General features: G+C 59.4%; 1 protein-coding gene across 1 annotated transcript; it reads left to right on the plus strand.

Moving 5' to 3' along the window:
• Positions 1-424: 424 nt before the first annotated feature.
• RASGRF1 (Ras protein specific guanine nucleotide releasing factor 1) lies at positions 425-24,579 on the plus strand. Its single transcript, XM_034065932.1, has 27 exons — positions 425-700; positions 9,555-9,661; positions 10,515-10,662; positions 11,977-12,069; positions 12,602-12,855; positions 13,163-13,242; positions 13,642-13,835; positions 14,176-14,285; positions 14,439-14,557; positions 14,934-15,094; positions 15,583-15,646; positions 16,016-16,152; positions 16,611-16,693; positions 17,278-17,526; positions 17,626-17,996; positions 18,342-18,467; positions 19,194-19,364; positions 19,679-19,791; positions 20,128-20,240; positions 20,437-20,497; positions 21,135-21,238; positions 21,511-21,595; positions 21,856-22,053; positions 22,737-22,816; positions 23,166-23,283; positions 23,572-23,640; positions 24,406-24,579. Exons 1-27 carry the CDS (start codon positions 425-427, stop codon positions 24,496-24,498), a joined length of 3,777 nt encoding a protein of 1,258 aa, XP_033921823.1. The 3' UTR covers positions 24,499-24,579.
• The last annotated feature ends 856 nt before the right edge of the window (positions 24,580-25,435 follow it).

Genomic DNA, 25,435 nt, shown 5'->3' on the forward strand with positions numbered 1-25,435 from the left:
TGTGGTGGTGCCTGCCCTAGGGGTCCCATGTGTCCCTGGGTCCCTCTCTTGCCCGGGGGTCCCCGGGTTCCCCCTCTCTGGGTACCCGCAGCCCGGAGGGGGCGGCCCCGGGCAGCGCAGCGCGGCCACCCCCGCAGGCGGCGGCAGGGCCAGGGCCGGCCCCGCAGCGCTCGGTTGGGCTCCGCTCGGCTCGGCCCGGCGCTGACGGGCTCCCGGTGCCGCCGGCGGCTCCGGCGTCACATGACCCGCCCGTCTGCGGGACGCGGCGGGGCTCGGCCGCAGCATGAGCGGCCCCGGCGGCCGCCGGTTCTCCGGGGGCAGCGGGCGCCGCTGATGCGGGCGCGGGGGCTGCGGCTGCTCGCCAGGGACCCGCCCGCCGGCCGCCCGGCGGGGACCATGTGAGGAGCCGGCGGTGCCCACCACGATGCAGAAGGGGATGCGGCTCAATGACGGGCACGTCACCTACCTGGGGCTGCTGGCGAAGAAGGACGGCGCCAGGAAGGGCTACCTGAGCAAGCGGAGCTCCGACAACACAAAATGGCACACCAAGTGGTTCGCGCTGCTGCAGAACATGCTCTTCTACTTCGAGACCGACTCCAGCTCCCGGCCCTCGGGGCTCTACCTGCTCGAGGGCTGCGTCTGCGACCGGGCGCCCTCCCCCAAGCCCTCCCTCTCGGCCAAGGACTCCCTGGAGAAGCAGGTGGGCACCGGGGGGACCGGGGCCGCCGCATCCCCCCCCGCACCGCCCGGGGGTGATGCCCCGGAGGGTCCCCCTGCATCCCCCGGGGCTGAGGCTGCGGCTGCTCCGTACCGGGGATGGGGGATGCTCGTTGGGGCGCAGTGCGGAGCTGCAGCGCACCCCGGAGGGGGGGTTCACTGTGGGGGTGTCTGGCTCCGACCGGAGCCCCCCCCCCCGCATGCTCCCCCCGTACCCCCCCGTGGCTAATTAGCCGCCGGTAATCGGCGGGGCTGCTGCGAGGGGCGCCGCCTGGCGGCCACGGTCCGCACTGAGCGCAGCCCCACGCGTGTCCGCGGCCCGGTCGGGGCTCGGTGTGGGGCGGCCCCGGTGCCGTTCCCCGGGGCAGCGGCCGCATGACCCCCTCCGGGTTCCCCGATGTGCTGGGGGTGAACCGGCCCCGCGCTGGGCAGTGCGGGTGGTGGCTGCGGGGCCGGGTGCCGGTTTCATCCCGTTCCTGCTCCCCACGTGTGCGGTTTGTGCTCCCGCAGCAAAGCCCCTGTCAGCACCGCACATCCCGTCCCATGGACGCCCCTGCCCCATGGTGCTTGGTGCCAGATGTTAACATCTGCAGGTGGAATGCACCAAAACGGTGAAGCCGCTGCGGGACTCGGGGAGAATCCCGGTCCCCTGCGGCCGGAGCAGCGGGTGGGTTCCGGTGCCCTGGCTGTGCCATCCCCGGGCGGGCAGCGTGGGTGCGATGTGGCAGCTTGTCTGGTGGGTGAGGGTTGCGCCTGAGCTGGCAGGCAGGGATGGGGCTGGTGCCGGGTACGGGGGAGGGAGCGCTGGCTTCCAGCCGGGGGTGCAGATCCTGCCCAGCGCTGCCAGAGCTCCCAAACCCCCTCCAGCCTCAGGAGCGGGGTCAGGAGCCGCTGCCGTTGCCTTCACCCCTTGAGCACGGCGCAGGGGGCACAGGGAAGCCCTGGCGAGGAGGAGCGGGGGTGGCTTTCTTGGCTGGGGGCTGTGGGATGCTCCGAGCGGCTCCGGCTCTGCAGGGCTTGCATAATTACTGCCTAAAGCGGCTCCCGGGCAGTGCTGGAGCGTGGCTGCAGGACAGGCCCTGTGGCACCCCCGTGTGAGGGGCAGCGGGGATATGAGCCCCTCATTGACCTTTAGTTAATCACGGCCTGCTCAGTGCCCCCAAATCCCTGCCACAGCAGCCAGGGATGTAGCACCACCGCTCCGTGGCACAGGTCCTTGCTCCTGGCTGGGAGAATGGGAGTATTTCCCTGTTCAGATCAAAATAGTGTGGGTTTTATGCAAGGGCTCTGCCTCCTCTGGCTTCGGAGCAGCCTCCGGTGCATTGGCTGCGCTTGCAAAGGGGACAAGCTGCTGCCCTGGTTTCCAGCCATGTCCCTTTAGGTAGCAGTGGAATAGATGTTCCTGCATGCTCCTGGTTCAGCTTCAGTCCAGCTTGCTGGCCAGGTTAAGCCTAGCCTCCTGCCCAGGTTTTACATCCCTCACCGTGTTCTGACTCCTAGTGTTTGTGCGGGAGGGTTTTTCCAGCAGGTAAACAAGATGGGAGGATGTCACAGCCCCTTCCAGTTCAGAACGCACCTGGAAGATTTATCCCCAGTGTAGGCGAGGGGCTGGGGCCATGGTGCAGTGAGATCTAGCCACACCAAATACGTACCAGGCCACTGATCTGTTCACCAGGGTTCAGTGTCTGGCTTGTAATTCCCTATAATTCCTTAGGACAGATGTGAGGGGAAGTCTCGGCACTGGTCCCGCTGCTCTGCAGGCTAATTAATGGCCTGTGGGTGAGATAAGCAGCAGAATGTTGATGGTGCAGATCTGCAGCAGGGTCTGGGAGGCAGCTGAGGAGCCAGGGATCCGAGGGGAAGGTGCCTGGGTTCTGACCCCAGCAAGGCTCCTTCCAGCCCGGCTGGTGCCAAGCCCTGGGCAGCCCCTTTCAGGTGCTGAGGAAAGTTCTAGCACCGCCCCTGATCACCATTAATTGCTGTGGAGCCTGTTTGTCTCCTCGGGCGGTCACTACAGCTTTGGGGGCAGAATTCCCTGCAGCAGAGGAGCTCCAGGGTTAGATTCCTTTGCGGAAGTGAAGCCTGAAGCATCCCCAGCTCTCCATAAAGGACAATGTTTGAAAGGTGGGTCTCTCAAAACCCCCTCCTCTTACACTCACATTGTGCTTTGGTGGGGGTGTTTTTCCTGGCAGTGCAGTGTGGTTTTAGCATATGGGCCATGTGAGAATGAAGGAGCAAAGTTGTTCGGATAAGTGAAGCACAGTGGATGGGATCCGGTCACCTCTGGGAACTTTCTCTCCCGGTGTTGTTACCTGTCCTCATAAGGGGCATTTTCCTTAAGCAGTTTGGTTTGGAGGATGGTTTATGGCTGCGTGGGCTCAGGCTGTGGCTGCAGCTGCAGGAAGGTTCTGCTGGGTCTGCCTGTGCTGTCCTACTCGGTGCAGGATGTCGGTGGTGCCGGTGGTGCAAAGGGTGAGTGCCCAGTGGTGCTGGGCCATGAGGGTGCAAACCCTTCCCCATCCCTCACAAGGATGCTGTGGTGGTTTCCACATCCCATCTCCTGTGTCACAGTGGCAAGGGGCCATGGAGACCCCCGGGTCCGTGCTGAGTTGCAGGGAGGTTGGCAGGATGCAGTGGGGTTGCACATGATGGGGCACAGCCCAAGTGGGATCCCTTTGGAGGAGCTGAACGGATGCAGAGGTCCGGAGCTGATCCATCTCTGACCTCAAGGGCCAGGACCAGGAAGGCCCCAGTGCCAGGCTGGGGGCTCTCCATCGCCCATGGGTACAGCAGTGGGAATCACAGCCAGGTTTGCTCCACGGATCCATCCTTGGGTTGTGTGCACAGACCCAGACCCCGGTGCCATGAGCTGTTCCTGACCAGCTGCCCCCCGTGTCTCAGGCCAGAGCCGATGTGCTGCTGGGTCAAGTGATGACACTGGGCACAGCCCTGGACCCTGGCAGCTCCTGGAGCAGAGTCCTACCCCAGCCTGGGCTGCTTGGGAACACAGCCTGGAGCTGCAGATCTTCTGCCCCATCTCTGGAGCGGGTGCCAGGGACGGGTGTCACATACGTGTGTGTGTGAGAGCCCAGGGAGCGTTTTGTACCCCATGGGGGGGGGGCAGTTGGTGGGTGTGAGTGGCCATGGGTCCCTAATGGGATGGGAGAAGGTTTATGGAAATGGTTCCCACTGGCACATCAGGAAAGGGTTTCTCTTCCATCTCCCTGAAGTGTGTCCAGCCCTGGCCGGGCTTGTTTCCCTGCACAGCTCAGCAGGGCACGAGAATGACATGTCTCAGCATCAGCAGCACGAAGTGCAGTGGGTGCTCAGACAAAGCATGGTCACCGAGGGCACCCTGTCCCATGGCACCATCCCTGAGGCACTGGAAGAGTGGGATGGATCAGAGCTGGGGATGCTTGTGTGCTGCGGGGAGCAGAAGATTCCTTTTGGGAACCCCTGTGCATCCTGGCTGTGCCCAGACTGGGCTCTAGGCAAGGGGGAGCAGTGGCAGGGGACCCACAGGCAGCTCTGAAATGGTCCCAGATTGAAGCAGGTGGGAAGGGCTGGAACTGGATGAGCTTTAAGGTCCCTTCCAAGCCAAACCAGTTTGGGACTCTGGGATTCTATAATCTGTGTATAATCTGATGGTGGTGAAGTGATTGCAGCTGGGTCTGAACACAGGACACGTCACCTCTGCGGGAACAGGCTCTCTCCAGGCTGAGGAACTCCCGCAGAGCTGTCATACAGATCCAGACAGGGTGATCTGGGGATAATGTGGCTTTCTCAGGATGTTTGGCTCTTCCCATCAGCTGAACTCACCTTGATTTGCTCACCTGGGTCTCTGCCATGCCGGCCCATTGGCCTGTCCCGGTGCCCTGTCCCATTGGATTCCTATAAACTCTAAATTACAGCAGTATTCCCAGACTGGGGAAGCTGCGGGCAGGCTCTGTGTGATGAGCTGCAGGTGGCAGGAGCTCGGCCCTGGTACCACCAACACAGACACCTCAATGTGGTTACATCCGATCTGAGCTTGATCCTAACTCACGGTTTGTGATCCTAAACCTCAGCTCCCCATTAACTCACGGGTTATCCCCTGACTGTCGTGTTTAAACGTGATGCCATCTGTCCCCTTCTGTCACATGCTCTCACCCAACAGATTCAGGAGCTCTGCTAAAGAAGCAGGGGGAGGAAGGAACAAACCTTTCCAATAGCTCAGCAGCCCTGATTCCTTTTCTCAGCTGCATACATGTGTTGTAGATGTATTGCAAACACAAAGGTGCAGAGTCATTAGAAGGGTATCCACATGTGAGGCTGGACAGGGTATGAATGTCCATGGTCAGGACTTTGATATAACACTGGTATCTTTATTAATTACTCTATAGAGTGATGCCAGGGCTCCATTTCCAAGCTGTGAGGAGAGTTGGGGCTGCTCATGGTGCTGGTACTGGTGTGGAACTGGTGATGCCTGCATGGTATTGATGATGCCTGTGGGATAACAGTGATGCCTGTGTGGTATCAGTGATGCCTGCATGGTATTGATGACGCCTGTGTGGTAACAGTGATGCCTGTGTGGTAACAGTGATGCCTGCATGGTATTGGTGACGCCTGTGTGGTAACAGTGATGCCTGTGTGGTATCAGTGATGCCTGCATGGTACCAGTGATGCTTGCCTGGTAACGACAATGCATCACCGTACTGGTGATGCCTGCGTGCCTGTCTGCCAGCATTGCTGGATGATGTGCTCTAGAGAGGAAGAATGGATGTTTGTTTTAAACGTGTTTCTGCCCAAGGCTGAGGGTGAAGCCCCTGGAGCAGAGGGTCCCTGCCTGCTGTTTGCCCCATTCCTGAGCATGGGGCTTTGAAGCCCACTTGATGCAGTTCATGCTCAGCTCTGGTGTCTGTGCATGAGCATCCTCATTGTCCTGAAGCAGAGCAGAGGAATTGCAGCCCCTGGGATTTATTCCTTACCATTAGCAAGCAAATGGGCTGCCTGACACCATCTCCTCCTCCACGTCCCAGGTCCTGCCTTCCCAGAGCACATGGTATGTAGGTCAGGGAAGTTAAAAGCTGCCATTGCTGGCTGTGGATGTTTGGATTCATCCATCCAGAGCAGGATAAGTCTCCTCCTTTGCCCTTTATGTCAGCTGCAATAACCATCAGCTCTGTGAGCAGGCGACTGGTGCCTTCCTGCCACGGGTGATGGAGCTGTGGGGTGCCCGGTGTGGCAGAGGGACGGGGGGGGCATCTCCCATGGGGTGGAAAGGTGCCTGTGATGGTCCAGCAAAGCCACTCTGTGCAGGTAAAGGTGATGGGTGTCATTGCTGGGGGTTAGTCCTGATCCCCCCACTCTCGCCCAAGCCAAGTGCTGTTGATGTGGCTGCAGGAGGAGCACCCTCCCTGTCCATCACAACATGGGGATGCTGGTGCAGCCACTGGTGTGCTCTGTGCTGTGAGTGCAGTGGGGAGCCCGGCGCCTGCGGATGTGGAGCTCACCAATGGCTCTTAAACATCCCTGCAGAGATGCCCGTGTGGGACACAGGGATCTTGGGTCTTCCCAAGATCGTGGGACCTTGGACTTGTGTCCCAGCCAGATCCCGGTGTGGGAACCCACACAGCACAGACTAACGCATCCCACTGGCTTTTATGGGGAATGTGGAGGATGGAGGTGCCTGTGCATCCAGCCATGGGGAGTGGGAACGGGCACCACAGGAGCATGGGAGCGGGCAGAGCTCATCCTGTGGCATGCAGGCACCTGCACCTGGGGACAGCGGGACCCACGTCCTGCAGCACACAGGGACCCATGCCGGGGGGGCAGGGACCCTTCAGGGTGGGCATGCAGGAGGTTTTGGCTCTCCAGCCCTGGGCATGGCAGGAGGGCAGAGCATCACTGTGCCAGCCCTGCCAGGGACATCAGACAAGTGGGAGGATGCTGCTGGGAGATAGTCCCTGCACATTAATCACCAGGGAAGTCTCCTTCATTAATTCAAAGTCGTTTGTGGAGGTTCTGGAAGCAGAAATAGCTCCCGAGCAGCATTCGCTGTTGTGCTCACCCCTCAGTAAAAATAGCCCAGTGGGGCTGGGGATCTGCAGGAGCGGGAGTGGGAGCGGGGCTGGGAGCAGGACCAGGGGCTGGGATGGGGCAGGTCCCTCCTGGATGCATGATCCTGGGTCAGAGCCCCTGGTACCCGCAGGCAGGGCCAGGAAAGCTGGACACTGGTAGCAGGGCTGCAGCACTGGGGCCTGGGGGGACACTCGTCCAACAGGAGATGCTCAGAATCATGGAGTTATGGAATGGTTTGTGTTGAAGGGACCTTAAAGCTCCTCCAGCTCCAACCCCTTCCACTGGAGCAGCTGCTCCAAGCCCCTGTGTCCAACCTGGCCTTGAGCACTGCCAGGGATGGGGCAGCCACAGCTGCTCTGGGCACCCTGTGCCAGCGCCTCAGCACCCTCACAGGGAACAGCTTCTGCCTAAGAGCTCAGCTCAGTCTCCCCTCTCTTGGGCAGGTTCAAGCCATTCCCCTTGGCCTGTCCCTACATCCCTTGTCCCAAGCCCCTCTCTGTGTTTCTTGCAGGCACTGGGACAGGGATAAGCTGGAATATGCCCCATAATTAGTGCCTGATTAAGGAATTGCATCTGCCCAGCATGCAGGGAAGCAGTGAGAGGTGGTCTGGGGAAGGTCTCTCAGTGCCTCCATGGCTGTGAGTTCATGAGGTCTTCAGAGGAGCAAACATTGGCTGTGGGAAGCAGCAGATGGAGCTGTGGGTAGTTCCTGCTCCGCTCCCAGTGCCCAGCAGCACAACCTGCCTGGGAAGCTGGCTATGGAATGGTGCTGGTAGCAGGAGCTGATCCTACTGCCCAGCCTCGGCCCCAGCGCTGCTGGAGCGCTCCGGGATGGGTGTCCCGTTGGATGTGTCACTGTGATAATGGGGAACATTGTAATTCAGGTGGAGAGAAAAGGTGGTGGGAGTTTTATTATTCAGATATAAAAGAACTCCCTCATTCCGAGCGTGTGGCACTTCCCGGGCACTGCCTGGGCATGGATCCATGGAATGGGAGCATCGGACCTGCCTGTTCATTCCACGTGGAGCTGAGCCATCCTGGGCTGTGCTGTGACCCCTCTGCCCAGCCCCACTGCCCACAGCCTCCAAACAGCCGTCTGCTGAACTGGGGTTTGTGGTTTGGGGTGGGTGATCCGGCACCAAACCCGGTGTGCCAGGAGGGGCCTCAAGTGGGCAGAGCAGGGCACAGGCAGCGAGGGTCCTGGCCTGGCCCCTGCTCCGGTCTCTGCCAGCCCAGCGAGCCCCAGAGCTGAGCATCAGGCTCCTGAACCCCATGGGTGCAGGGCTCTGGGTGGGTGCCCTCGCCCATGGGAGCACATCGGGGGCTGCATTGACCCCAATGGACCGGGAAGGCTCGCTCAGGGCTCTGTGTCTGTCCCCCCCTCCAGGACCGGGCTGCGGGTGCCACCTGTGGGGTGCTGTGGGTGTCAGTGTGCTTTGTCCCTGTGGCACTGGAGCTCATGGGGGCACTGGGGCTGGGAAGGGCCTTTCCCACCCCTTGTATCCCTGCTTTGCTTGGAATACCCCCCAGCATGGCGGATGCTGTTCCTGAGCTGGTGTTTGTGGGGAGGATTTCCAGTCTTGCCAATGCAATGAGCTCTTTCTGATGCTGTTTGCATGGAAGGGACATAGGAGAGCTGGGTGTGAGCAGAGCTGTGTGACTGTGACACGGCTTCGGGGGCCAAAACATCCCCGGTGAATCTGCTGTCAGAGATTGTGTCTGTGCCACAAATGCCTTTGGGGTGGGAGGGAGAAGGTGGATGAGAAGCAAAGACCTGGAGCTGCTGCGTCTCCAGCTGTGTCCATGGGCAGAGGTGAGCTGGCAGGGGATGGAGCTGGATGAGCTTTATGGTTCCTCCCAACCCAGTCTGTGGTTCTGTGACTTCATGGGTGTCCGTCTGTCCGTGCTGCTGTGACCGGCTGCATCTGCTTTCACTGCAAGTCTCCTGTCTCCATCTGGAGATCCCTTTCCTTAACACCCCCTGATGGGGAATGGGAAGGGAGTGAAGGTGCCCAGGGAGAGCTTGAGGGGTAGGGATGGGAGATGCAGCCCTGCTTTGGGGTGGGGTGGTGAGCTGTACCCTGGTGCTCAGCACAGGGGTGGTGAATGGGCTGGATGGGTCCCAGCCTTGCCCTGGTGCAGCACCCATTGCCCATCCCTGCCTGTGTTGTGGGGCCCGTCTGTGTTCCCATGGCACACTGGGGGCTCCTGCAGCACACCCGTGAATTCAGATCCCTCATGCACCCTCAGGAGCAGGCGATGCCAGGATGAGCTCTCATGGGTTCCCTCTGATCCCGGTTATTCCGGGCAGCATCCGGCGCTGCAGCGTGGTCCCTGTTTCCAAGGAGACCTCAGGAGCACACAGGCACACCACGAGCAGGCACTGCAAATGTCAAGGGAGGATAAATATAGCCCCATGCAGGGCCTCCTGTGCCCGTGAGCAGGGCCAGCCTGGGCACCAGTGCCAGCACCGGCATCAACACCAGCACCCGGCAGCAGCTTCGGTGCCCAAGCGTGCAGCAGCCTGGGTCCGGCTCTTCCTCCCCTTGCCCTGGGTGAGGGCTGGGACCTCCCTGGGTTTAGGCTTGTGCTTCCCAATGGGGTTTCCCCTTGGACCATCTCAGCCTGCTGGCACTGCCTCGATGCATGGAGCAGCATCATGGATGCTCAGCCGCGCTCCCAGTGCTCCAACACATTTGTTTCCCAAACCGACCCCGGTGGGGGATCACAAAGTGCTTCCCCCCATGCAGTGTCCTCACCATGGGTTTGCTCCGCAGCATTACTTCACCGTTAACTTCAACCACGAGAACCAGAAGACGCTGGAGCTGCGGACGGAGGATGCCAAGGACTGTGACGAGTGGGTTGCAGCCATAGCTCATGCCAGGTATCCCCAGCACCAGTGTACCCGGGGAATGGGGTGTTGGGGGTGAAGCCGTGGGGAGCTGTGGGCAGGCTGCAGGCAGGGAGCCACTGAGCTGGGGCTTGTGGGGGCTCTTGACCTCCAGCCATGGTCAGAGACCCTCCCATTGAGCAGGAAGCTGCATTGAGACATCCCCCATCCCTGTCCCCATTCCTATCACACCCTGGCAGACTGGTGCTGCCCAGCCCAGCACTGGGGGATGCCTGATGCACCACCAGGCCCAAAGACCACCTGGAAGGGAACAGCACAAATGGTCAGGAAGGGTTTTTCCCAAGCTCCTGTGCTGCAGGATTGCCAATGCAGGCACTTGGCCTGGGTCAGGAGCCAGCCTGGTGCCATGTGTGTGGTGAAGGGGGGTCTGGGCTGGCAGCAGTTGGGTGCTGAATGCAGGATGTACAGAAAGCTCATCTGGTGCAGCATCCTCACCAGAGCAGTGTGAAGGCTTGTGGCACAAGTGTCCTTCTTGGTAAACTTGTGGGGGAGAGCCCTGGCCATGGTGTTGGCTTGGTGGCGTTTTGGTGGGGTTTTGGTGGGGTTTTGGTGGGGTTTTGGTGGGGTTTTGGTGGGGTTTTATCTCCTACCGTTTGTGTTGGTTTTACTGGGGAAGCCCAAGTCCCCCCGGACTGCTCCATTCTGGTAACCACCATCCCAGACTGCCAGAGCTGGCTCCGGTTCATTCACCCTGCAGGTCCTGGAGCTGGGGGGGTCAGGGCAGTGTGAGGCAGCCAGGAAGGAGAACCACAGCCCATAGAGCCCTGTGCTGTGTGTGTGCCAGGGGGGCAGGAGGAGGGATGCTCACGGCCATGTCTGCCCGCAGCTACCGGACCCTGGCGACGGAGCACGAGGCGCTGATGCAGAAGTACCTCCATCTCCTGCAGATTGTGGAAACGGAGAAGACTGTTGCCAAGCAACTCCGGCAGCAGATCGAGGACGGGGAGATCGAGATCGAGCGCCTGAAGGCCGAGGTGATGAGCGCGGCATCACCGCGGGTGATGGCATTGCGCTGGTGCAGTGACACTGGCTCTAATGCCACCAGGCTGGGGCTGCTCTGCAGAGAGACTGGGGCCAGGGGTCCCCTTGTTGGGGTTCACCTGGCAGGAACCATGCAGCGAGCGGCTGCCGCAGCATGGTGCATGGAGAGGTTGGTGCTGAGCACAGGAGAGGTTGGTGCTGAGCACAGGAGAGGTTGGTGCTGAGCACAGGAGGGGTTGGTGCTGAGCACAGGAGGGGTTTGCCACATCCTCAGTGTGGTCTCTTCCTTAGATTTGGGATGCTGGAGTTATCCCATCATTCCTTAGATCTGGGATGCATTTGGGATGCTGGAGTTATCCCATCATTCCTTAGATCTGGGATGCATTTGGGATGCTGGAGTCACTGAGTGCGGGTTCACAGCAATCCCTGACCATGAGCCAGGGTTCACTGATGGCTGCTCTGAATCCGGGGTCGGGGCAGCCACAAACCTTTCCCAGGAGTGGTTCTGTCACCACTGAGGTCATGCTCCCCAACAGAACCAGATCAGCCCCTAAACCACCCTGGCTGCCCCCACGCTATGGGGGGGTCTTCAGGGACCCCCAGGAGCTCCCCAGTCCAGTCCTGGCTCCAAGTCAGGGTGAGCAGCACCAGTGCTGAGCATCCCAATGAGCTGTCAGAGCTGGGAGGTGTGTTGTGATCCCTGCAGTTCACTGAGGGTTGGGATGGGAGCTGCAGTCTGTCCCATCCGCTGTGTCCAGGGGTGTTTGCTTTTACCTTGTGCTGGTCTGGGGGTTTTTTGCTTCCCACAGCTTTGAAGCAGAGATCAAATCATCCACTTCTACTTTCATGTGCAAATTCCGCTCACTCAGCTTAAAATAAGCAGCCAAAATAAAGCCATGGCACCAACAAAGGCTCTGCGTGGGTCCTGGCCAAGGTGTGCCCAGAGCCAGCACATTGCAGGGTACTGCAGGGACGGGGTCTGTGTCCATCTGCAAGCCTTAGGCTGCAAACCACTGCAGATCCTTCTGCTGTTTGCTCTCCAAGTTGTGATGGGTTCAGGGGTGCTGGGGATCGGTGGCACCCGGCAGCTCCACACGTTCCCTTCTCTGCTTCCTCTCCCATCTCCCAGTAGGACCCAATCCACATAGCGTGTCCCTGTGTATGTGGTGGCACAGGAGGCACCATGTGGCTGTGGGGCTTGTTCTCGGCCCCCGGGATATGCTGGGATGCACTGGGATGCACTGGGATGCACTGGGATGTACTGGGATGTGCCTCGTGTGCCTCTCACACCCGTCCTGTGCCCACAGATTGCCTCCCTGCTCAAGGACCACGAGCGCATCCAGGCCGGGCAGAGCAGCACACCCAGCGATGACGACAGCGACATCAAGAAGATCAAGAAGGTGGGTGCTGGGCTTGTGGTGGTGTGGGATGTGTGGGGCTCCATGTGGGGCTGGGGCAGTGGGGTGAGGACCTGTGGGAGGTGAGGAGAATGTGGGATCCCTTCTGGTGGTTGTGTTTGCTCTGTGGGGTGCTCCGCTCTTTCACTGGTGAATGTGGCATCACTGCCCGTGCTGGCTCCTGCACAAACAGCATTGCTTGCATAGGCATAGAATATCCAACTGGTTTGTGTTGGAAAGGACCTTAAAGCTCCTCCAGCTCCAACCCCTTCCACTGGAGCAGCTGCTCCAAGCCCTGTGTCCAACCTGGCCTTGAGCACTGCCAGGGGATGGAACAGCCTGCAAGGCTCTTCTGTGTGCCTCTGTAAAAGAGGATGGCATCTGCAATGAATGCATGTAAATGAGTTATTGCTGGTTTCTCAACTGGTTACCGTGTTGGAGCAGCACCAGTAACACCAGTAACAGTGCACACCTCATTCTGGAGCCAGGGAATGAATCATAGCCCTGGCTCTGATGCAGCCCTCTCCGTGTGCAGGTGCAGAGCTTCCTGCGGGGCTGGCTGTGCCGCAGGAAGTGGAAAACCATCATCCAGGACTACATCAGGTCGCCCCACGCCGACAGCATGCGCAAGAGGAACCAGGTGGTGTTCAGCATGCTGGAGGCTGAGGCCGAGTACGTGCAGCAGCTCCACATCCTGGTCAACAACTTCCTGCGCCCGCTGCGCATGGCTGCCAGCTCCAAGAAGCCTCCCATCACACACGACGATGTCAGCAGCATATTCCTCAACAGGTAGGGACCATCCCGGTGTTCCGGTGGGCAGGCATTGGCATCCACTGCCCCTGGGAATGGGGGTCAGGGCACTCATTCCCCTGCAGGAAGGGGTCGGGGCTGTCCTACCCTGTGGGTTCACTTCTGAAGGGAGCTCCCTGCTGCTCAGCTCCCCCCTCTCCTGTTCTTCTCATCCATCATTCCCTGTGGGAGCCTCCACATGCAGCCACATCCCAGCCGGTTCCAGGGCCCCCTCTGGTTTTCTCTGGTTGCTCACTCTTTGCTCTTGTTCTTCTTCTGCCTTTTCACCCTTTGCTTTACCTTCCAGCGAAACCATCATGTTCTTGCACCAGATCTTCTACCAGGGCCTCAAGGCAAGGATCTCCAGCTGGCCAACACTCGTGCTGGGTGAGTGCCTCTCGCCTCCTCATCCTGCTTCCTTCTCACTCATGGGTAGGGCCGAGCCGGTGCTCTTCTTCCTCCTCCTCATGCAGCTGAACAGGCATTTGTTCTGCTCTAACTGGCAGCAGCAGGGAAGCTGTTGCTGGTGCTTGTTCATGGAGGTGAGGACTGGGGCAAAGAGCCCCAGAGAAACCCAATTCCTGGTCCTGCCGGGTGCTGGAAGGGGTGGGCTGGGGCATGCATAGAAGGGCTGGTACTGGAGCATCACTGTGTTCGATCAGACCCTCAGCTGGTGCTAGAGGGGTCTCTGGGACCCAAACTGGGCCTGCACAGGCAGCAGGAAGGGCTGTGCTGGGACCCCAGGACACGTTCTGGAGCCATCACCCACCACCCCTCTGCTCACAGCCGACCTGTTCGACATCCTGCTGCCCATGCTGAACATCTACCAGGAGTTCGTGCGGAACCACCAGTACAGCCTGCAGATCCTGGCACACTGCAAGCAGAACCGCGACTTCGACAAGCTGCTCAAGCACTACGAGGCCAAGCCCGACTGCGAGGAGAGGACCCTGGAGACCTTCCTCACATACCCCATGTTCCAGGTGAGCAGGATCGGCCCCAGCAGTGCCAGGTCCTGGGGCTGGTGCTGCTCCTGGGTCCGGCTCAGGCCATCACTGGGCTCCCCACTGCTGGGAGAAGCTGCTGCTTCCTGGTTATCCCACACCTCTGGGACATGGATGGGGCACAGCAGGGGCCTGGGTTAACCCCACACCCTCTTCATTAAGGTTCAGCACAAGGAGCTTTTCTTAACCCCCATCAGTGTGTATGGGACACAGTGTCCCCAGCCATGGGGTCCCCATAGTGTCCCCAGGACAGTGCCCGCAGCCGCTGTGCCCCCTCCAGCCCATGCTGATGTCCTGCTCTGCTCCTCTTGTGCTGCAGATCCCCAGGTACATCCTGACGCTGCATGAGCTGCTGGCTCACACCCCCCATGAGCACGTGGAGAGGAACAGCCTGGATTACGCCAAGTCCAAGCTGGAAGAGCTGTCCAGGTCAGGCCCACGCTGCCTGTCCCTGCCCATCACTTCCCATTCCTTCCCATCCTTTCCCATCCCTTCCCATCCTGGCATCGGGGCCCATTTAGTGCCCAGAGGTGCCACTCGTGTGGATCCCATCCCAGCTCCCATTTCCTCTCCTTCCCTCAGGATAATGCATGATGAGGTCAGTGAGACGGAGAACATCCGGAAGAACCTGGCGATCGAGAGGATGATCATTGAGGGCTGTGAGATCCTGCTGGACACCAGCCAGACCTTCGTGAGGCAAGGTGCGAGTTAGCACAGAGCCCGCAGCCCTCGTCCTGCATCCCCCATCCCTCCATGTGGGGCCTGGTGCTCAATGGGATTTAAACACATGGCTCCTGTCTGCATTTCCTCTGCTCCGAAGCACCTCAGTCTTGGTTTGGGCACTGCATTGTGCTGCATCATGGAGCAGAATGTGTGCTTTGGCTGCTGGTGATTCCCTGCGGCCAGGGAAGCTGCGGGCTGTGTCCTGACCCGCTGGGGAACCCCATGAGCACCCACACAGTGTGCACACAGGGGTGGGCTGGGGCACGGCAGCTCCTACCCCTGCTGCACGGGGACACGGTGCCGGGGCCAGCCGGGATGCCGGATGTGGTGCCAGCGCTGGCTCTGTCTCCGCAGGCTCCCTCATCCAGGTGCCCATGTCAGAGAAAGGGAAGATCACGCGGGGCCGGCTGGGCTCGCTCTCGCTGCGCAAGGAGGGCGAGCGGCAGTGCTTCCTCTTCTCCAAGCACCTCATCATCTGCACCCGCGGCTCCGGGGGCAAGCTGCACCTCACCAAGGTGGGATGGGGCATGGGGTGTTGGTGGGGGCAGGCACATGGTCAGTGGGGGGAGCTCTGGGCCATGAGTACAATGGGAGATCAGGAGTTGTGGATGGAGATCTTCAGCAGAACCAGTGACAAGTGCTTAATGGGAGCCCTGGTCCCAGCCAGGCGTGAGCACAGCTTTTGTCAATGGAGATGTGCAGTTACTGAGCAGGACCCCGACAGGAACTGCTCATTGCTGGTGCTAAATCAGCAGTGTGGAAACGCCAGCGCCTGGCTCGGAGCTGATCCCTCGGAGCAGACCCCAAAAGGTTAACCTGCAGCCCATAGGATATCATATATACATAACGTAGTGGATGGGTTGTACAAGGAAAACAGCAACAGGCACTGAGCTGGCCATGGGCTGTGTGTGCCCCTCGGCAGCATCGCCCCATTCCTGCCCCTTGGGATGTGGAGCAGGATGCAGGGGATCCCAACACTGAGCCCTGCCTCCTGCCCCTGCAGAACGGAGTGATCTCCCTCATCGACTGCACGCTGGTGGAGGAGCCGGAGAGCACCGATGAGGACGGTAGGAGCCGGGCAGAGCCCGCAGGGGACATGGGATCATAGAGCCATGAAAGGGTTTGGGCTGAAGGGACCTGAAAGCTCATCCAGTTCCCACCCCTGCCATGGGCATGGACACCAAGCACCAGCCCCGGCTCCCTGCTCCTCACCAGAGGTCTCCAGTCCGTGCTGTGGGTTCTCTCCTGGCACATGGCACCAGGGCTGTGCCGGCACCCCCAGTGTGCAGCAAAACAGGGACCCTTTGCCCAATGAACCCGTCCCACCCTGACCACAGACACCCACAAAATGCAGCAAACCCCAATAACACCCATGGGGATGGGATCCAAGGGGGGATCTTTTCACAATCACTGTGTGTGTGTTTTCTATTCCAAAGCAAAAGCATCAGGGCAAGACATCGACCACCTTGACTTCAAGATCGTGGTGGAGCCCAAAGATTCCTCCTCCTTCACCGTGATCCTCGTGGCCTCATCCCGGCAGGAGAAGGCTGCATGGACCAGTGACATCAGCCAGGTAGGCTGGACACAGCCCAGGGCAGCCAGGGATGGATGTCCCCCCTCCATGCAGAGGGGGACCTGGAGCTGGGGGCACTGAGAGCCTGGACATCCCCAGCAGCTTTCTGCTGTCTGGTAGCTATAAGAGGAGGATGAGGAGGGTGGTGGCACAGTGACAGCAGCAGGAGCAGGGTCTGTCCCGTTGCGCTCTGCCTGCATGTGCAGATCCGTGGCTTGGATTTCTCCTCTGGCCCAGGCTCGTGGTGCAATTTACATCTGCTCTTCATTTGCTTTGTGCAAAACATAGAACCAGGGAATGGTTTGGGTTGAAGGGACCTTAAAGCTCCTCCAGCTCCAACCCCTTCCACTGGAGCAGCTGCTCCAAGCCCCTGTGTCCAACCTGGCCTTGAGCACTGCCAGGGATGGGGCAGCCACAGCTTCTCTGCCTTGTCCCACATCCCTCCATGTCCCATGCAGTGTGTGGACAACATCCGCTGCAATGGGCTCATGATGAACGCCTTCGAGGAGAACTCCAAGGTCACCGTCCCGCAGATGATCAAGTGAGTGCTGTGGGGCCGGGCCCCACGGAGCGGCTCCCGTGGTGCTGCCGTGCCCTGCGAGCCCGGTGACAGCCCCGGCACTGGGCTGTGCCGGTGCCAGTGCCGCGGCTGGAGCCGGTGCTGGCTGGGAGGTTTGTGTGGGGCTGGGCAAGGGGAGGGCGAAGGGGAGAGCTCAGGGGAAGGCCATACAGTAAAGGGGGGAGCAGCAGAAGAGATGGGTGCAGGGGTTGTCATCCCGGTGGGTGCTGGCTGCAGGGGTACGTGTGGAACAAGGGGGTCGGGCACAGCCGTGGGGATGAGGGGGTGTCCCCAGCACATTGAGGGGGCCCCTTTTCTGTCAGGCGTGGGGAAGGGTCCTGGTTCATGGTGTGCCCCAGGGGCATATGTTTTGTGCACAGGCCTCTGCCCATTGAGCACTCTGTGGTGTTTCCCATCAGTCTGGGTGTGAATTCCCTACCTCCCTGCTGGGATATTCCCAGCTGCACATTACAGAGGGGTATCCATGTGAACAAGGCCCCTTTGCTGTCCCACTTCCTCTTGGTTTCGTTCCAGGCTGGAGCCACAGAAATCTCGTTTCTCTGCAGGTCTGATGCCAGCTTGTATTGTGATGATGTTGACATTAGGTTCAGTAAAACGATGAATTCCTGCAAGGTCCTGCAGATCCGCTATGCGAGCGTGGAGCGGCTGCTGGAGAGGCTGACGGACCTGCGCTTCCTCAGCATCGACTTCCTCAACACCTTCCTGCACTCCTACCGCGTCTTCACCACCGCCCTGGTCGTCCTCGACAAGCTCATCACCATCTACAAGAAGCCCATCAGTGCCATCCCCGCACGGTGAGCGGATGGAGCCGGGGCTCATGCTGTTCACTGCTGCTGCGGGATCTCTGCAGGGTCACACACAGAGGTGTGAGTTCAGCCTTTGTCTCCCCCCAGGTCCCTGGAGCTGCTCTTTGCGAACAGCCAGAACAACAAGCTGCTCTATGGGGAGCCCCCCAAGTCCCCCAGGGCCAACCGCAAGTTCTCCTCACCTCCCCCCCTGTCCATCACCAAGTCCTCGTCCCCCAGCCGGCGGAGGAAGCTGTCCCTCAACATCCCCATCATCACCGGGGGCAAGGCGCTGGACCTGGCTGCCCTGAGCTGCTCCTCCAACGGCTATGCAAGCATGTACTCCTCCATGGCTCCCTTCAGCAAGACCACCCTGGACATAAACAAACTGTACGTGTCCAGTAACTATCCCAATAAGATCCCTGATGAAGGAGAAGCAGCTTCGGAAAAGCAGGAGGAGTCACTGCCAGGCAAGCAGGGTAAGTCATGGAGCCACAGCATCCCAGCCTGGTTTGGGCTGGAAGGGCCTTAAAGCTCATCCAGTTCCAACCCAGGGACCACTTCCACTGGAGCAGCTGCTCCAAGCCCCTGTGTCCAACCTGGCCTTGAGCACTGCCAGGGATGGGGCAGCCACAGCTGCTCTGGGCACCCTGTGCCAGCGCCTCAGCACCCTCCCAGGGAACAGCTTCTTCCATATATCCTGGACTTTCCCTGTACCTGAGTGTCCCACTGGAATGACTCAGACTTCAGGAGGAAGAGAGAAGATGTGTCTGTGACGTGCACATGTCAGTGATGTAAGCGGGCTCCCTGTGCCCCTGTTACAGGCTCCGAGGTGTCGGTGCGGGAGGAGTCGGACACGGATCCCAACCACAGTGATGAAGCAGAAGCTGAAACTTCCCCAACAAAATCTCCAACGACTCCCAAGTCTGTCAAGTGCAAAAACTCATCAGGTACAAGTGAGCCCAGCTCCATCCCATGGGATCACCCAGCTCCATCCCGTGGGGTCACCCAGCTCCATCCCATGGGATCACCCAGCTCCATCCTGTGGGATCACCCAGCTCCATCCCGTGGGATCACCCAGCTCCATCCCATGGGATCACCCAGCTCCATCCCATGGGGTCACCCAGCTCCATCCCATGGGATCACCCAGCTCCATCCCGTGGGGTCACTCAGCTCCATCCCATGGAGTTACCTGGGAATGCCGCGGCCCCTGAGCCTGCCCATGCAGAGCAGCTGATGCTGGGGGCCTGGGGGCAGGACTGCACCCTTCATCTCCCTGCAAGGGGACAGAGGAGCGCAGAACCTGTCTGGTTCTGTGCATCTTACTGGGACTTGGCTTTTCCTCCCCTCCTGGGGACAATCTGGTGCCATAGGATCAAGTTTTGCTGCTGGGCTGGCATCAAGCATGGGTTTATCTCCTGAGTGCCCCTGTAGCTATCTTACCCCATCTATAGCTCCCTCTTGGCTCAGTTGCTGCTAAAGCTGGGCTGAATGAATCCTCTTGGCATGGTGGCACCCAAAGCCACCCCAGGGGTAGGAGCCAGCTCACCATGAGGTCTGCTCCAACACCCCCATGAGCCCCATTCCCCTGTGGCTGCCCATGCATGGGGCTGCCGGCAGTGCCCCGGCAGGGCTGGTGCGCTCCCCATAGCAGTGTTGTCTCCCTCCTCCCGCAGACTTCTCGCTGTTCTCCTACAACAACGGTGTGGTGATGCCATCCTGCCGGGAGCTCGATGGCACCCGCAGTGCCCTCTCTGCCGCCTCCGCCTTCGCCATCGCCACAGCGGGTGCCAACGAGGGGACCCCCACCAAGGAGAAGTACCGCAGGATGTCCCTCGCCAGCGCAGGTACCCGGCCGGCACAGGGCATGGCTTTGGGGTGCTCATCACCACACTCGGCTCCCGGCAGGAGCACCCTGGTTGGGGGGCAGCCCCCGAGCTGTGTCTGTGGGTGCCAGGACATGGGTGCTGCCCCGGCAATGGGCAGGTTGCAGGCAGTAAAGCCCTTTGTACCTATTTGAGCTGCCCACATGGTGCTTGTCCTTAAGAGGCACTTAGGGATGCTTGGGGAGCTGGGGCTGCTCATTCCGGCAGGGCTGGAATGCCAGCTGCCCTAAGCCATTCCCAATGGACTCAGAGCTGTGCTAAGGACTCGCTGGCAGTTTCAGGCTTCCCAACAGACCAGCGGAATGGGGACAAGGAGTTCGTGATCCGGAGAGCGGCCACCAACCGTGTCCTCAATGTGCTGCGGCACTGGGTCTCCAAACACTCCCAGGTGGGTGCCGAGGGGCTGGGTTTGGACATGGTGCTGGTGTGAGTGCAGTTGTGTGTGGTGGTGTGGCCAGGATCCGGCTGGAAAGACAGTTTGACACTTGGGTTTTAATGAAGCAAACGATGCACAGTGAGCCTGGTGCCTTCCCGGCCCATTCCTGATTGCCGGCATGGCAAACTGGGATTGTGCAGGGAAGAGGCAGCCCCTGCCCTGGCCAAGCAGCCACCTACTGGGAGGCCATTGGTTCTGGCTGGTGTAACTGGGCAGGGAGTGGAGCTGCTGGGGATCCATGTCACTCCCATCAGCACGTTAACACCATGGCTCTGCTGCCTTTGGCAGGACTTTGAAACCAATGAGGAGCTGAAGTTCCGAGTGATTGGCTTCCTGGAGGAGGTTATCCATGATCCTGAGCTCCTGACCCAGGAGAGGAAAGCAGCAGCCAACATCATAAGGTGAAGGGCCGAGGGTGGGAGTTGTTCTTCCTGGATGCTGGGGGAGGAATAACTTGGATAAGAAGATTTTTCTCTTTAAAGTGGGACCTCAAAGGCACCTCAATGTGTGCAAAGCCACAGTGCCCTGCACAGCCCCATTGGATGGTGCAGGTCTGATGCTCTCCCAGCACAGTAACACTGACTTTTCATGCTGCAGGACCTTGACACAGGAGGATCCCGGAGACAACCAGATAACCCTGGAGGAGGTGCTACAGATGGTAAACACCCTTCCCCTTCATCACACACTGGGATGGTGGTAGGGGCACAGCCATAGATCCCCATTGTCCAGCACACCCCACTGCCGGTGCCGGTGCTGCTCCCCTGGTTCCCTGACCCCTCATGTGCATTGTGCCGTGTACTGGGCCCTCACTGGGTGCTCAGAGCCCTCCCGCACTGTGCAGGATGCTGTGGGTGCCACCGGCACCATTTGCCCATCCAGCACCCTCTGCCCCACACCTGTGTCCTGCTGTGCACCCACAGCCCATCAAGGGCTGTCGAGGGAGCTCAGCTGGTGTTTGCTGGTGTTTGCTGGTGTTTGCTGGTGTTTGCTGGTGTTTGCTGGTGTTTGCTGGTGTTTGCTGGTGTTCGCTGGTGTTCGCTGGTGTTTGCTGGTGTTTGCTGGTGTTCGTTGGTGTTCGCTGGTGTTTGCTGCTGTTTGCTCCCCAGAGCCACTTTCACAACCCCATTCCCACAGCCGGGAGGGGTTTTGCAATGGGCTCTAACCCGCGCTGGCCGGGCTGGTGCCTGGGGCTGCTTCACCCATGGGGCCCTGCTCTGCAGAGGGGCAGTGTGTTTGTCTTTGTGTGCACAGTGCAAGAGTCCTCAGCATGCTCTGAACCCTCCTTTGTCCCTCAGGCTGAGGGCGTCAGAGCAGAACCCTTTGAGAACCACTCTGCCCTGGAGATCGCGGAGCAGCTGACGCTGCTGGATCACCTGGTCTTCAAGAAGATCCCCTATGAGTGAGTGAGGGACGGCTGCACCACAGCTCCTGCAGCCTGAACCCACACCGTGCAAACCCTTCCTCCCTGCTCTGCCAGTGGGCTCAGCCCTGGGGCTGGTTTGGTGTCCTCGGGGTGACCCTTCCACATCCATCACACTTCCAAGTGCATCCATGTGGTCCCTTCCTGGCAGCAGGGGGGGCACAGGCGCTGCTGTCTCCATCCCGTGTGGGTGCTGTGGCACTTGCAGGGCTTGGGCACCTCAAATGGGAAATGAATATTGTCATTTGCAGAGAGTTCTTTGGGCAAGGCTGGATGAAGCTGGAGAAGAATGAGAGGACTCCATACATCATGAAGAACACAAAACACTTCAATGATGTGAGTGCAGCCACAGAGGGGTCTGCAGATGGACAAAGACAGGGCAGTGCAGCCCACCCAGCACTGGGGTGTACAGGGTGCATCTGCCCCTGCCATGCCCCATGGGTGCTCCCTGCCCCAGGCACCATTACAGGTTGAGCATCTCCTGAATGAAGATGATGCTCAGGGCATCCACTGGGGCTCCTGCGGTGAAGGGAGCTCTGTGCGGCCGGAGGGTGCATCCAGCCCCACACTAACAGTGGGGCTGGTGTCTCCCATAGGTCAGCAACTTGATCGCGTCGGAGATCATCCGGAACGAGGAGATCAACGCGCGGGTGAGCGCCATCGAGAAGTGGGTGGCGGTGGCCGACATCTGCCGGTGCCTGCACAACTACAACGCGGTGCTGGAGATCACCTCCTCGCTCAACCGCAGCGCTATCTTCCGCCTCAAGAAGACCTGGCTCAAGGTCTCCAAGCAGGTAGGGCCGTGGGGATGGCCCTGCTGGGGAGCAGGGCTGGGGCTGGGGGGGATTGGTGCAGACATAGGCACTGGTGAAACAGGGAGACCACCCAGTCCAACCTCCAGGCACAGCATCACCCAGGCTGGATGTCCCAGCTGAGCCTTAACAGCATCCGGTGCTGGGGATCACCTCTTCCTGGGGGATTATTCCAGTGGTGATTGTTCCCAGTAGGAAAAATCTTCCTCTTGTGTCCACCTGGAATGTCCCTGGGAAAAGAGTCACTGGAACTCTGTACATACACAGATGGTTCTTTAACTGGGTCTGTGGGCTCCTGAGGATGAGCAGAAGGAATTCTTGTGTTACTTGGTACAGAGATAGCTGCAGGGTGCAGAGCCAGAGGGGGTCGGGGCTGCCAAGCAGAGCCACCCTGGGGGCTCCCGGGTCTCTTTACCCACAGAGTGGTAAACCCAAGACTAACACAGGCTCTGGTGAAGGCAGAGGTGGAAATGAGTGCAGAGCCTGTCCTATTGCTGGAGGAGCAGCTGCTCATGGATGCCAGCAGGAGCCGGGAACAGCGGCCAGGGCAGTCGGTCCCTATGGCAGTGCTGAGGAGCACTGGGGGTGCTGTGTGTGTGTGGGGGGGCTCTGTGGGCAGGGTGGGATGCAGGGCCAGGGCTCATGGATGTGTGGGTCTCTTGCAGACCAAGGCTCTGATTGACAAGCTGCAGAAGCTGGTGTCGTCCGAGGGCAGGTTCAAGAACCTCAGGGAGGCACTGAAGAAGTGAGTGGATGACTGTGCTCTGGTGGGGCTGCGGGATGGGGCTTGGCTCACTGCAGAGCCTGCATTAACCACGTCCTAAAGCTCACCCAGTCCCAACCCCTGCCACGGGCACAGACACCTTCCCTAGAGCAGCTGCTCCAAGCCCATCCAACCTGGCTGCTCCTTGAGCAGTGGTGTGGAAAGGTGTGAACTAAAGGGACCGTGAAGAGGCAAATCACAGTCAGACACTGGGAACCACCCCCCCCTGCCCTGGGGGAGCATCCCCATGGGCTGTGCATGACTGGGGGACGCTCCAGAGCCCCTGGGTAAGGTGGGTTCTTTCTCATTTGCTCCTGTTTTGCTCCCGAAGTTGTGACCCTCCATGTGTGCCCTACCTGGGAATGTACCTGACTGACCTGGCATTCATCGAGGAGGGCACCCCCAACTACACCGAGGATGGGCTGGTGAACTTCTCCAAGATGAGGATGGTGAGTGGCCCACCCCGATGGGATGGAGCTTTGCAGCTCAGTGCTGGGGTCCTGGCTGGGTCTGTGCATCCCCAAAGCCACCATCACCCACACAGCTCAGGCCACACATGTCCCATGCACAGAGCCGGGTTTGCTCCTGGTGAGGAATGTGTCTGGATGAAACAAGGGCCCTTTGGGTTGTGCTGCACTGGAGGGATGGAGCGAGCCCCACTGGCTGCCTGTGTACTGGACACAGTGCTGGTGGTGCTGGTTGTGCCGTTACAGCTCCTGTCTTCTGTGTCTGCACAGATTTCACATATCATAAGGGAGATCCGCCAGTTCCAGCAAACCTCCTACAAGATTGAGCACCAACCTAAGGTACAGCCTTGGCCTTGTCCCGAGATCCTCACAGCCCCTCTGCTCCTCATCTCCCTCTTAAATCATAGCACCTACACCTTCAACTGCTGGTAGCTCCCTTGGGGAAGATCTGATGCTCCTGTAGGAACTTCAAGTCAGAACCAGTGTAGGTGTGGGGGCTTGTGCCAGTGCAGGGGCTTGTGTCAGGTGAGGTGTAACAGAGGGGGACAGGCACAGGAGGCATGGAGTGACCTCCCTGCTGGGAGCAGAGGTGTGCTACAGCCCTGCACCCTGGGGCTGGGTGGCCTCTGCCTTGTGGTGGCACCACACATGAGATGAGATGAGATGAAAGGCATCACCCCATGTGATGAGATAAAAGGCATCATCATGTGATGAGATGAAAGGTGTCACCATGTGATGAGATGAAAGGTGTCACCATGTGATGAGATGAAAGGTGTCACCATGTGATGAGATGAAAGATGTCACCATGCTCACACTCCCTGTGCCGCAGCACCGCAGTCACCTCTGGCTGCTGGGGAGGTTCTGCTGTGTCCAGCACTGCAGGAACAGCAAAACCTCCTGAGCCATCGCTGCCGGGCCTGCCCTGTGCTGGCTGTTGGGTGCTGGCACCCAGGCCAGGCCAAACCACCCTCTGGTGATGCCACCTCCCATGTGCCGTGCCTGGAGCAGCCCGAGTGCCCCTGGAGCACAGCCCTTGGCTGGGCTGGTGGAGTGGCTGGCCCCGGCAGTGGTGGGTCCTGCCCAGCAATGCTCTGTCCTCCGCAGGTGACGCAGTACCTGCTGGACCAGTCCTTTGTGATGGATGAAGAGACCCTTTATGAAGCTTCCCTGCGAATAGAGCCCAAGCTGCCTTCCTGAGCGCAGTGTGGAGGCAGGCACCGCTCTGCACACGCTGCCCCTGTAAATACCTGTTCGTTTCTGTTGGACGCCCTCGAGTGACTTCACGTCTGTGCTTCTCCGAGCAACCCCCCCCCCCCCCCGTTCTTAGGCTGCTCTTAGACCCCGCCTAGGGTTTCCTGCATCGTTCTAAGGTTTCAGGCACCGACGTGGCTGAGTCCCGGGCTCTATCCATGATGATGTTCTTGTCACTGGCTCTTCTCGAGGGGCTGGCAGTGGGGCAGGGGCCCCATAGGGGCACAGAGCAGCTCTTGCTGGGGCAGCATCAGCGGTGATGCTCTGTGTGGTGGGGGAAGAGACCATGATGGAGTTCATCCCCCGGTGCCCTCGGCCGCTGCCCCGCTCCCTCCCGCGTCGGGAAGATGGAACCGTCCCTTTGGCTCTCCTCGCTGCGTGCGGCTCACGCCAAGCTTCTGTGGATATGCTGTAGATCCGTAAACCTTGTGACCACTCTGAGTAACATGATGTAGAATTAGAAACCGATGACCGAGTGTTTTTATTACATATACTGTAATCCTGTCTAACCACCTGCTAGCAGGAATATAGTAATGTAGTGCTTATTCTGTGAATATTACCATGTATTTTTTACATTGTACAGTATATAAACACAGTTTAACTCTACAGTGGCAGGCATGCTCCACTCCGACAACCACAACACTTTTGCTGTAAGCAATACCTCGTGGTATGAGAATTCTCTTTCAAGCCCTATTTCAACTTACAGCTTGTTTGGAAAAGATAAAAAAGGAAAAAAAAAAAAAGATATTTCCATTTTTTGTAAAAATCTATGTTTCCTGATTACCTCTTGCTAATAAATCTATTCTATCTCAGGGTGAACTGCGCCTGCTCGCGTTCTTCAGCCCGCACGCACGCCCCGCCCCCCCGGGGTAGCTCCGCCCAC

Source organism: Melopsittacus undulatus, chromosome 9 (assembly GCF_012275295.1).
Source record: "Melopsittacus undulatus isolate bMelUnd1 chromosome 9, bMelUnd1.mat.Z, whole genome shotgun sequence".
Classification (NCBI taxonomy): Eukaryota; Metazoa; Chordata; class Aves; order Psittaciformes; family Psittaculidae; genus Melopsittacus; species Melopsittacus undulatus.